Below are 13,909 nucleotides of genomic sequence, written 5' to 3' on the forward strand. Positions count from 1 at the left end.
GAATGATTCAGTGAGGCATGTGGGAGGCTCTACAAGGGACAAACAACGTGTTATACTCAACTCCAAATAAGCCGGTCACACACTATGAGTGAGGCAAAGCTCCGAGTTCAGAAAGGCTTGCATGCAGGCGAGGATGAGTTAGCGCGATGTTGGTGCACTGCGAGGAAATGTGCTCTGTCACACACAGACCACTCATAAGTCCTACACAACACATTCATATAAACATACATATTTCAGACTGCAGCTGTTACCATCACAAACCTACAACGTGAGAGAATTCTGACCTCTCACATTTGCATTTCAGTTTTAATGCTGCGAAAATGCAAGCCCAACAAAAACCACAGACAGAGAAGTGGAGAATGGGATATTTCATTCATTGTTAAAACCTCAGGCATCTAACCCAAGATCCTAAAATGTGCAACACCACTGTGGCCATGCCTAGTCAAAAAACAAAAGATGCACACAATGCTGACTCCAGTTGCAGGTAAAGCGTTATTTCCTGAATGTCACACCCTGAGGAGTGAAAACAATTAATTCAAACCCCAAAGCCAGGCCAGCCATACAGGTTAGCACATAAATTAGCACTCAAATTTCTTTTTCACTAAGGGGACTGAGTGCTTCAACAATTTTACTCACTTTAAACCATCCACCTTCTACGCTGGCTTTGAGGGATTTGAACAGTGGATTTTTAAGAACAGTTCCCCAGTGGTGGAAAACATCGGAGAAAAAGAAATGTGAGTGCGCCGTAGGATCTCACCGTTCTTTTCAAGCAAGAGTGGGTCAGAATGTTTCTTGCCTATGTCAGCAATGGAGCGCACAAGTGGGATGCGATTGCTGAGCTTTCTCTCATTCTGATGATGGTGTTTCTTCAGCATTGCTTCCCGCACCTTGTCACGCAAATCCTCCTTCAGCTGCCCTGACGCCACCATGCTGTCTATCACCATGTCTGAGTCACACAATGTCAGCGGCAAAAACACAAACACACAAGAACACACAAAGAAGGTTATATATAGACCATTAAACATGTAATTATTATTGTAATAAATTCAATGCATTTCATAGTAATCGCAATGCTACCTAAAAAATATAACAATGATATGTAAAAGTCCTCTATTGTAAATTTACCTGCGATTTCCTCGATACTACTGGCCCTCATATCCAGCAAAACTGTGCCGTTAAGTATGCAGCTACGCAGTTCAAATAAGCTGTGCAAGGACAATGTGGCCACGTAAGGCTTACTCCACCTCTCACCACCATCTTCCACATCCTCTTCAAACTTCAGCCATCTGTAGGTAAGCGCCAAAAAACAGACATGTACAGAAAGACGACAATGTTTTATTTGTACCCACATACAAGCTGTATTGCAATTCAGTAAGAGTCTGTGCTGGCTTGCAAAGCCAAGATGCTATCCATCCATCCATCCATCCATTTTCTTCTGCTTATCAGAAACAGGTTCGGGGGGGGCAGCCTGAGGCAAGGATGCCCACACCTCCCTCTTCCCAGCCACCTCCTCCAGCTTATACAGGGGTAGACGTTCCCAGGCCAACCAAGAGATGTAGTCTTTCCAGTGTGTCCTGGAAAACACCTCACCCACGAGGTGCCCAGGAGGCATCCTCGTCAGATGCCCTAGCCACCTCATTGGCTCCTTTCAATGTGGAGGGTTAGTGGGTATACTCTGAGTCTCTCTCAGATGACTGAACTCCTTACCCCATCTCTAAGAGAGAGGCCAGCCACCCTTCAGAGATAGCTCATTTCCACTGCTTGTATCAGTGATCTCATTCTTTTGGTCACTATCAAGAGCTTTGCCTTTCTTCTGATCCCTTTCCTTACAACAATGAACCAATGCAGCATCAGGATTACTGCCACAGGCCCAATCTGTCTTCGAATCTCCCACTCTCTTCTCCCTTCACTTATGAACAGGAGCCCAAGCTACTTAAACTCCTCCACTTAGAGCAGCAACTTGTCAGCCAAGATGCTTTTTTTTTTCTAAAGCACTGCAAATTAAGTTTCAGTTCAAATTATGTCAGTCTTTGAGATGCCAGGGAAGCTAGGTCGTCATTCGTAAACTTAGCACAAAAGTTTGTATTTGGTTGATTATTTCTTTGTTGTAAAAATGCTTTTTGTCAATAAATCTGCTCAACTGACAATCTAGGTTGAGAGTTGGGTATGTGGGTTGCACACATAAGAAACTTGCCAAATGCTAAACCGTTTATTCTCTGACCAAGACAACCACACTGACTTGCGACAAATGCTGGTTAAAGAATGTGATGCCATCCCACAGCAGTGTTTGACTAAGCTGGTGACCAGCATGAGGAGATGTCAGGCTATTGTGGCAGTGTATGGTTCTTCCACGTGCTACTGAGGCCCCTGTTTGTTCAATGAATTGTTAAATTGCCAATATGTCTTGTTTCTTCAGACGTCAATCATTCAATCCAATAAATAATCCAGACAAAAAGTAGAATAGGGCGTTTGGCATTGACAGAGAAGCAGAGGTGTGGACTCGAGTCACATGACTTGGACTCGAGTCAGACTCGAGTCATTAATTTTATGACTTTAGACTTGACTTGAAAAAATGTTCTAAGACTTGTGACTTGACTTGGACTTTTACACCAATGACTTGGGACTTGAATTGGACTTGAACCGGTTTACTTGAAAAGACTTGATATTTCACCCCAAATATAAAATTTAACATGCATATTATATGGAGATTGAAAATGTGACGTCATTCACGGGTAGAACCGCAAAGGATTCTGGGAACTCGTGGCAAGCGGTACTAGCGCACGCAGGCTTTCAATTAAAATCAGTTATACAGCGATAAAAAGAAACACAAAAATGTCAAGAAGCCGTTGTATGATTAACTGCAATAGCCGGTTACATGACAGCCACGGGAAGCCGACGGGTAAAGAGATCGGTTGTTATCGGATTACGTCGTTGAAGAGAAATTGTTCAAGCCATGTTTCCGAAGTAACAAAGACGCGACGGATGGCCTGGATTGCAGCCATTCAAAGATCAAATATAACATCCCAGAACACTCCAGCTCACAGGTTAGTCTGCTCTAAGCATTTACACGAAGGTCAGTGTTTTTTAGTAGTTAATACGTCATTTTCATAACATAATTGGTGATATAGGTTACAAGCAAGTCTGGCGCTGAACAGAAATTGTCGCGCTATGCTCCTTTATTTATTGTGCATAAATAGTGAATTGTCCTGACACAATATTGCGTTTCGCTTCTGTTATTATGGTACATTGACAAAAACATATACTTTTATTCACAGGATAAAACAGGTTTTTTGTATCACTAATTGCCCAGTACGATTACAGCATACAGTATTATTGTCACTGCTACATTTCTGTGATGGGTACCAGAAATTATTTCCACTACTAATTAATTACCGTTGAGCTCAAAGGTCCTATTAATAAACGGTTAAGGAATGTATATTTATGACGACGATTTGTGAGACTGGTAAACTTATGATACGTACGATGGTCTTTCGTTCTACACGGTGCATTTCAAGGTCCTGCACCCATCCGTCGGTAAACTGTACCTGGGCTTGTTGCAGTGACCTGAAGTTACTAAACTTCATGAGTGTGTGCGCTCACTCCAAGAACCGTATGATTATAAATATGCATATAAATATGCTACGATGAGATAGCTGACTTCATCTAACTAGCAAATGTTGTCCAGGCTACGTTGGTGATACAGTTATTTTTAATGTGTATATTTTTGTCATGCGATTTTAAAGCTGGTCCTACAACCGCATCCAAGAATAACATGCAGCTTATCTCAGAACTGTCGGTGAAAATTATTCTTGGAGCTAGGTTTAATTGAGCTGCATTTTAAAGAGGTGCAATTTCACAATTTGTGTATATTTTCTAAGTTCACTATTTTGTCATGTGTTGAGAAAAACACAGATTTTAAAATTACATGGTCTAATATTTACATTTAGCATAACTGCAACATTATTTTTTCGTTGTTTTTTTTTTAAAGACTCGAAAGGACTTGAAATTCAAAGTTTCAGACTTGTGACTTGACTCGGACTTTTACACCAGTGACTTGAGACTCGACTCTGACTTGCCTGACATTACTTGAGACTTGACTTGAGACTTGAGGATAAAGACTTGAGACTTACTTGAGACTTGCAAAACAATGACTTGGTCCCACCTCTGCAGAGAAGATTCGGCAAGTTTTTCATGGGCACAATCCACATACTCAACTCTGCGGATCAACCAGTAAATACATTTTCCTTACAAATGTGGGACCATTTATAACAAACAGGCGGTTGCCAAGAAGCATTGTAACAACAAAGGAATCATCGACCAAATTTATTTACTTTTTTTTGCCAAGTTTATTTCAAACCACAGCAAACAACCCTGGAAATGTTTATGTATGATATTAGTTTAGTTTTCTTTTAATATCAAATTAAAATTGAGATTGTTCAATGAAAGAAATGTTTCAGGATTGCTGCAGATTCTGGGGGCATTAAAAATGCTGTGAAGGCATTATGGAATTATTCAATTGTCATTTAAAGTACTTCACAGTAGAAAAATTCTAAAGTTCACAATGATTTTTTACTGAGAAATAAGCCACTTAAGCTGATAGCTGTGATTATTTGTCAAAAAGACCTTAGGTAACACCTTCCCTTTTAAATCTAACTGAAAATTAATGGGTTTTTCTTTAAAAAGCCAATAGATCTGTGCTGTGGGCTTCTGTTCTGTCTTTTTTAAACTTCATATGGTCGTTATGCTGTTCACACTTTCATCTGCCTCCTAACCTGGCAGTCTCTCTCCACTCAGTGGCAGTGCCATCTCTAAAGGACAGCTCATCCATTTCGGTGAAGAGGTCGTGAGGGACGTGCTCCAGGTCATCATCCTCTGTACCCAAGATGAACTGTACCCTCTGGGATGGCGTGTCTAAACAGAGAGTGGAACAAAAGGCCAAGGTTCATTTTTGCAATAATTATAACAATAACAATAAAATTAAAGAAACTGAACAAACTGTCAGGAAATGCAGGGAAGATAGAAGTTTCCAAAATAAAGTATAAACTCAGAGCATTTTGGTTAGTGGCCCAATGTAAACAACTTTTCTTACTTCACAAGAAAATTGCACAGGGCAGATGTCTTATTCTTAAATGTTTATTTCAACTCTAAAGGATGATGTGGGAAAATGCTCTGTGAAAGCAGAGATTAAATCTACAATTATAAAGCCGGATGGATTGCGTCTATGTGTAGCTGGTCACGACAACCATCTATGTAATTGCTTTTCTTTGAGGAAGAATACCAAGAAGTGTGCTAAAGAGAATAATAAAACTCGGACGCTTTAGCAACTTCCTTTTCATGTCTGATTGAATTAAGAGATACAGTATTAGGATATCTGAAATCACAGAGAAGAAGGAAATAGATAAAGTATATTAGAAGACTAAACTCCACAGGGAGGCAGAAATTAAATAGTTGGAGTGAAAACGGGTGAGTTACTTTCTGTTAACACAAGGGTACATTGTGTGGTGGTTTGGTGTCTATTACGCACTCAATATTAACACTTGATTTCCAACTGAAAAACATTTATTTTCTGGAGCAAAAGCAGATACTGAAACATTTTTATAAACATCCCGAACACACTGAAGTGTTTTAGTTTGTCATCTCTGTATCACTGTGATAAACTGTTTTTATAAAACACATTTTTAGTCCTATCCCAAAAAGTCTACCTCAGAATATTGACACTTTAAATGATAAAACCGTGCTTTAAAAATAAAAGTATCTTTTGTTAGTTGCACTGTTACAAGGCTCGATTCAGTCTTTCATCGAGTTCAAAGTACTGCTTGGTTGCTTACGAGTCTTACAGCTGGAATGACGCAGCAACTTCAATCACAAATGCGTACGCACATCACTTAAAATGCCGGAGCCTTCAGTCTGTGAGAGGCCGTTCACAGCGGCCTTTAATGCCTTTTAGAGCTGCACTGTTTGACGTATGGAGAAAATCAGAGGGTTAAACAAAAGTAATTATCTAATTGCACACAGTGGCTACATTTTTTTTTAACTTAAGCTTTTTGTGGATGCTTTACTTAAAGATTTTATGTGGAGTTTTTCATTCATTATATTAAAAGATTCTACCTATTCTAGATTATAGGAGATTCTATTTAATATGTGAAGGAAGCCCATTAGTGTGCGGTAATAGATAAGGTAAGGTTCAAAGGTACACACTAGCTGCAAGCTACAATACTGTGGGATGGGATATAAGAAAACAGAGCAGACTAGAGAAAGAAAAGTAAAAAAAAAATGGCATGTGATATGGATGAAATTGCAATTAAGTTCAAAATAGTCGCCAACCATAAGTAGGAGAATCCCTGCCATCTTCTTTCCCCTCCTCGGAATCTCTATTCTTCTTCTTTCTTTGCTTGTGTCCTCTGTGGCGATGCCTCCGCTTACTCTCCCTCCCAAGAGGAACATGGACACCCACGTACACTGCTCTGTGGCCTAGGAAAAGTAAAGATGCAATATCTATTGACACACTGTATTACACTGTGACACAGCTTCTAATCTGCAAACACTTTACCAGCACCAATAATTGGATGTGAAAAAAGAGATTCATTGAAATTTTATTAATTATTGTCTGCTTGTGTAGGAAATAAAAGGAGGGGAGAAACGCCATTCAACCTCCTTATGCATGTTAACATAATCATTTGTCTGCCAGAGGACACGGTGCAACTTACCTGTTCCCAACACACCTGTTTGGAAGCCACAAACACAAAAACCAGCAGATCCAGAGTCAAGCAGAACATAAATGAGTGAATAAATAACTACACATAACAAATATTATAGAAATCTGTTTCTATTTTGTGTATCTGAAAGGAAAGAAAATATTGTTCAATATATGAGGATATGATTTTTAAATCAACAAATCCTGGCTCAAGTTTAAATGACCACAACTGCTATACATCTTGTTATAATGGATCTACATAAAATTTGAACTTTTTTTCTCTTCGGATAAAGAAGTAACAGTTCTATATCTAGCAAACCTGACAGATTCGAGGTATAACTCCTCGGATATAACGACAGCATACAGCTCACAAACCACATGTGCAGCAACATTATTTTGTGCATTTTTTCGTGGACAATCCCGACACTGCAACTGTGCAGAGTGGAAATGCTATAGTCATTTCCTGCATATCGGTAGCTTAAATTTTTAACTTATAGAAAAAAATAATTAGATTGTGGAGCAGATCTCACGGCACATATACCATTCAAGTTCTCACTTGAAAAGGTCATCCATGCTCTCATTTCAGACTTCACTACAATAATGCACTTTACACCAACCATCAGTTACTATAAAATGTACAGGCTAGAGTTAATTAAAAATTTAGCTGCCAAGCTTTAAAAACATAGCAAAAGGAGTGATTTTCTTGTTGGCTTTTAAAGCTCTACGCTCCTCTCAGGCTCCTGCTTCACATCTGCAAGTTGCCGAGCTTATATAGGGATATAAGTGGAATTAAACACTAATATTAAAAAACACTAAACTATGTTGAAAAAGGTTTACACTGTGAAAGCAGTATCATATTTCCAGGGACACACACATTCAAGAAAAAAAGGCAATTAATTTCTTTCCTATTCTTTTGAGAGCTTCAAATAAAAAAAAAATATGGAGGAAAACCATAAACGTGACACCCCACACCAGTTTGATCTTCTCTTCATTATTGTTACTGCGACAAAGGAGCCATATTGCAAAAAGACAGCACCCCATTTTCACCCTGCATTTGCTACCAATACCCTTTTCTTTGTAGATGAGTCATCGTTCTTTGATCTGAATGGGAGGAGGATTAAAATCAAGAGAAAAGGATTGAGCGTAAGGGACACAAGCACAAGTCTAACAGATGGAGACAAACACCGAGAGCAAAGACAACAGAAAAAAGGCGCAGGAGATGAAAGAGCATGAAGAGAAGAAAAAAAATGGACAGCTTAGCTGGACAGAAAGCAGAGGGCTCCAGCAGTGCCTTAAAACTGAGATAATACTGAGAGGAAGTTATAGTTATGGATCCACTTGAAGAAAGATGCTTTTACTTGAATCTTGAAAGTGTTTCCACCTGATGAGTGCTGGCTTAATCCTACATTTCCATTACACAGTAAAGCACAAGAAATATCAATAGTTGCAAGAAAAATACTTGTGGTCTGGCAGTTTTAAACTTACTTTCAAAATCGTCTTTCTCATAGTTTGAGAGAGTGGCGAAGCTCGTCTTTCCGTGGTCAACAATCGCCTCCTCATCTAGACCCTGACAAAAAAAAAAGAAGAGGTAAGAAGCTAAAAGAGGATTGATGGTTTGCATAAGAAAAAATGTGTATTTTCACATTAGTTATGCATTTTTTGTGTTTTATTTTCCCATTTTTTATGATTTTTTTTAGAAAACTCGACCCTAAAAGCTTTTATGCTTTGATAGATGTTCAAGGGACACCTTGATCACTCTGCAGGGGTTTAAAGCAGAAATAACAATGTCAGAAAATCACCTGTGAGGTGGGTGAACAAGTTGTTTTTGGATTTGTATATATACCCCATAGTCAATAATGCTGCAGCTTTGCATTTAAGCTCATAAGTACAACAAGCTTTTTGGTTTTACACACAGCTAATAGCTCATTTCCAGACCACTTAACATGGCAGTCAAGAGAATTAACTTTGCCAATGATCTGCACAAAAGTGCAATTACGGGCACTTAATGAGCAGTAGACAGATAACACATCTTATTTTCCCTCAATGAAATAACATAGTCAAACAGGTTAAATTTAGACCAAGTCTTTAACAACCCTGTCCACTGTATAATGCAGGACAGTATCACTTGCTGTTTTATTATCTATGTGCCATTTTCCTCAAACTAATTAGTCTGTATTGTACTATATATTAATTGTTGTAGTCCATGCAATTAAGGTTATGTTTCACAGCAACATCAAGAGGCTGGCTGGAGTCATTTAAAAAAAAAAAAAAAAAAGAGAGAGAGAGAACATGACCTTAGTGAACATAATTAGCTTGATATCACTAGCATGGACACATCTAGAGATAAGGAGTTTGCAACAGTGAGGACATAAAGCTGTCAGGACACATAAAAACAAAGCCACATATCATTAACATTTCTTTATCAAATAATAGCACCCATAAAATCAGTATTACAGCACAGCAGCACACATTATCACACATGTGCTATACTGGTGAGGACACAACTGCCCCATTGATCGCCCAGAGCATTAATCATTTACCAGTATAGGGGTAACCTGAACCTTCAACGTGAAGGCGGCCCAATCTTTACACCAACTTTAAACCAAACCGCACCTCAAAAAATGTGAAATGCTCTCACAAGTGCACAGGTGTAACGAGACAAATTCACACCTAAATAGACAAAAACAACAGACTTGAGAGATGCTTTGCTGGAAAAAGTCTGGGTGTGTCTAACACTGGAAAATACCAGGTGACACACATTGTACTGAGGCAACAACCACAACAATGAGAGGCGGGGGGGGGGGCAATTTGTCAATTGATTCTCAAATCAAACCCCCAGTGTCACTGTGAATCTATTCGGCAAATCAAACTAGGCAGATCAATTTACTTTAACCATTACACCTCTGAGACACTGCATTTGTGAAGGGGGCACCTCCGACAATTTCAATAACTTCAGCTTATTTGCAAGGGAGAAAATCAACAGAAGATGGGGTTGTCCCGTCATAACAGGAAAATATTACATTTTACCGGTACATAAAACATTACATAAATATTACATTTAAGGCTATTAAATAGCTGATTTAAATTTCACAATAGATATAAAAAGACTTCAACATCACAATGTGGCACAGGTTCCTGAGTGCTGTTGTATGTGTCAACTCACTGAGTGAGAGGTAAAAGTAAGAAAGAGCAGCTTCTGTCAGTGGTTTGACGCTACGTAAAGCAAATATTGAAACGGTTTCAAACACTTTCAATCAGTTTCACTTTTGACAAAACTAACATTAACTATAAAAAGGTATCGTGATCAGGAAGGAACAGCTTTTTTTTAGCCAGACATGCATATAGACTCAAAGAGTGAGCTAATCCTAGCTCTGACTGTCAGGCTGATACAAAACAGAGATACCCAGTATTAGGTCTGAGATAAACCAATCCTTGTAGCTAGGATAATATATTTTCTTTCAGGTTTTTTATACAAATAAGGTTGAGAAAAGGATGAAGACTATAGCAACCAAAAATCTTAAGTTAATCTAATTCCTTATTATATTTGTAATATAATTATTTTTCTGCGACCTCACAAATATGTGACCTTCAGTATCTTATGTAAGTCACGCATAACAAGAAAACATTTCAACAAATACAAATCATCTGCTCTCATGCCTTAAGGACAAACACTTTGACGCAATACAATTCCCAATTGGAGGAGCCCGTCAACCCCTTCAGCCAATCACAGAGAGGCACAGCTGCCATGCAGGAGTGAGTGGAAACAAAAGGTGATGCTAGACATATGCTGGAAAGATACACGACACCTGAATGATATCACGGCCTTGTGTGCCACAGCATCTCAGTCATCTCTGCTATTCACACTTAGTTTCTTTCATTTTGATGGAAAGCACATACTCTTCTGCTCTCCCTCGTCCGTTATTGGCCTACTTGTATGAATGCGTCTTTAATGACATTCAGATATCGACACACATTTCCACCTACAATGAATGATGCCATCTGTGACTGAGCTTGTGTGAGCACTTATAAGTTTGGGAGCTTGCGTGTTTCTCAGTTGTTGGTGAATTTATATGATAATGAGGCACACTGCTCTCTGGCAGTGCCTTGATGGGGAGCAGTAATGATTCAGCGTAGGGAGAAGCACAGCAAGAAATTAATCTGTGTCTCTCTAGTAACTGCTGTTCTTTCCAAACAGCACAGCATGAAGGTTCAGTAAAAGTGACCAACAGTGACTAAACTGGAACGGGTTTCTCCTTGTCATTCGTGATCAAAAAGTGCCAAGAAATATAACTAAGTGGGTGCCACACATCCAAGACGGAAGTTTGGCATTTAGTTGTTGACATCCTGTTTTTATATTTGTTTGTTTTATTCAGATGTGACTATTTGGAGGAAAAAGTACAGCTAAGGAGATTAGCTAATGCTAGCTGGCCTAGACAAGTTGCATCTATAATTCATTGTGATATTAAATGGAAGGCTGATTTTGGATAGCAAAAAGCAGGCTAAATATATGTACCCAATACCTCTTGGAGAAATTGGACAGCTAACTGTTTTTTTGCCAGGTGCAGAAAACCCCCAACTGGGAGCCGTGGGTGAGGCACTTTGATATTCTTTACCATGGCAACCAACCAAACTAAGGTGTTGCAAATATCTGATCAGCCAGGAGCAAAGACAATGATCCTCCAAGCATTATTTTTCTTATCAGTATTATCTTGTCTGCGGATATCATTTGTTACAGGTATGGACACTAGAGAGTAGCCATATCCAATTCTCCCATATTGTTATTGTCCCATACTGTAACATCTAGTCCTTTTACTGAATCAGAACTCTGGGGTGATCCAGTGACCGCTGCGAAAGAGCAGCTGACAATCAGGGAAAGACCAGATGACAGACTGGAAAGACTGCTGACAGGAGGGAATAGACCCTAATGGGGCTGGTGTGGGTTAGCACCTCATACCAGCAGGACCCAGCGCTTTTTAGCATACTTGGGTACACCCAATATTGCTACAGAAATCTCAAAGGAAAAGATACCCCTAGGGTCTGCCTTTCCGTATGGATTTAATGGCAATGAACCATGGAACGTAACCAATGATCAGCCAGCATTGCAAATAATGGACCATCAATGGAAAGGAAAGAATTCTGCAAAACTGCATTTGTGACTGGTCAAAACTAACAACTGACATGGGCCTTAAAATCCACCAAGGCAGGAAGAAGTGCCTCAGCAAGCTGAGAAAGGGGTCTTGCATTGACACATACTTTTTAAGAAGTCAAATTGAAGTCCAGAGGCAGGAGAATCCCCACAGTCCTTAGGGTATCAGCACCCCGTTCGAAGTTCATTGTCATACAGACCCCCCCAATAGTCTCCTGATTGGAACTCAGTCAAATCCAGCCAGTAGCAGTTCCCAAACTTGAGCTTAGCCAGCCACACCCAATATTAGATTCTAGCACAGGGCCCGGCCATTTAATATCAGCCCCTAGCTTAGAGTTTAGCCACCAACAGCTAGCAACACATTTGTGTACAGATGTAAGCCAGCCACAATCAACACCATGTTCCAGCCCAGAGCTCATCCAGAAGCAGCCAACAGAATCTTCGAACACTGAGTCTAGCCAAGCACTGCCAGCAAGGGAAAGGAAGATGGAAGGTAGGAAAGATCAGATTATGTGGCCCAGATCCAGTGAGAAAAGAAAGTGGGAAACCATTGACTCGGAACTGGCTCTTATACTAGATGAACAAATGGGTCCAGTTTAAAGGAAGTTGGAGAACCTGGGAACCATCATCTACAGCTATGGGGCCGAGCGATTTGGGGTAAAGAACAAGACTCAGAGACAGCAGAAAGGCCCTTTAAACCAGGTAAAGTCCAGGAGACAGTAGGAAATTGACAGATTAGTGAAAGAGAGAAGACAACTGAGGAAACAGTGGAGGAGGGCCTATGAGACAGAAAGGGAGGAACTCACTGCCCTGCAGGAGGAAATAAGGCAACAACTTACTAAGCTGCGAAGAGCAGAACACCTCACACCCATACAACTTTGTTAAGGGCCTTTTTGTCAAAGAGAAGAGCGGGTGCTTCAAAATGCCCATAAAAGACCTGGAAGATCATCTGAGGAAAACTTACTCTGAGGATTGGAGGCATGAGCCAGTTACCATTCCAAGTGATATGCCGCCTATCCAGGCACCTGAACACCAAATGGACATAAGACCGCCTACATGGAGTAAAGTGGAGAAGGTAGTGAAGCAGGCAAGAGCAGCATCAGCCCCAGGACCTAATGGCATCTCATATAGGCTAAATAAAAACACCCCACAAGTTCTCAAATACCTGTGGAAGCTGATGAAGGTAGTGTGGCAGAAAGGAGTGATTCCAAAGGCTTGGCGAAAAGCAAAAGGTATTCTGATCCCTAAGGAGAAGAACTCCTCATCCATCAGCCAGTTTTGCAGATCAGCCTGCAGAACTTAGAGGGAAAGATCTTTAGTGTCTTGGCCCAAAGATTATCTACTTTCCTACAAAGAAACAACTACAGGGAGTGCAGAATTATTAGGCAAATGAGTATTTTGTCCACATCATCCTCTTCATGCATGTTGTCTTACTCCAAGCTGTATAGGCTTGAAAGCCTACTACCAACTAAGCATATTAGGTGATGTGCATCTCTGTAATGAGAAGGGGTGTGGTCTAATGACATCAACACCCTATATCAGGTGTGCATAATTATTAGGCAACTTCCTTTCCTTTGGCAAAATGGGTCAAAAGAAGGACTTGACAGGCTCAGAAAAGTCAAAAATAGTGAGATATCTTGCAGAGGGATGCAGCAGTCTCAAAATTGCAAAGCTTCTGAAGCGTGATCATCGAACAATCAAGCGTTTCATTCAAAATAGTCAACAGGGTCGCAAGAAGCGTGTGGAAAAACCAAGGCGCAAAATAACTGCCCATGAACAGAGAAAAGTCAAGCGTGCAGCTGCCAAGATGCCACTTGCCACCAGTTTGGCCATATTTCAGAGCTGCAACATCACTGGAGTGCCCAAAAGCACAAGGCGTGCAATACTCAGAGACATGGCCAAGGTAAGAAAGGCTGAAAGACGACCACCACTGAACAAGACACACAAGCTGAAACGTCAAGACTGGGCCAAGAAATATCTCAAGACTGATTTCTCTAAGGTTTTATGGACTGATGAAATGAGAGTGAGTCTTGATGGGCCAGATGGATGGGCCCGTGGCTGGATTGGTA

At 40.2% G+C, this 13,909-nt stretch overlaps 1 protein-coding gene across 10 annotated transcripts in view; it reads right to left on the reverse strand.

The window, feature by feature from the left end:
- Positions 1-13,909, reverse strand: part of LOC309698502 (sodium bicarbonate cotransporter 3-like) — a 60,560-nt gene that overhangs the window by 22,025 nt on the left and 24,626 nt on the right. For 8 of the 10 annotated variants that reach the window (XM_082520984.1, XM_082520989.1, XM_082520987.1 and 5 more), the window contains exons 2-6: positions 8,180-8,261; positions 6,325-6,471; positions 4,773-4,911; positions 1,126-1,286; positions 758-946 (exon numbers count right to left, since the gene is read on the reverse strand). In XM_082520984.1, coding sequence (XP_082377110.1) covers positions 758-946; positions 1,126-1,286; positions 4,773-4,911; positions 6,325-6,471; positions 8,180-8,261 — 718 coding nt within the window. The remainder of the gene's footprint in view (positions 1-757; positions 947-1,125; positions 1,287-4,772; positions 4,912-6,324; positions 6,472-8,179; positions 8,262-13,909) is intronic. The other 2 variants (XM_082520988.1, XM_082520993.1) reach the window with 1 other exon arrangement.

The sequence above is a fragment of the Aulonocara stuartgranti genome, assembly GCF_965226115.1.
Source record: "Aulonocara stuartgranti genome assembly, chromosome: 22".
Taxonomy (NCBI): Eukaryota; Metazoa; Chordata; class Actinopteri; order Cichliformes; family Cichlidae; genus Aulonocara; species Aulonocara stuartgranti.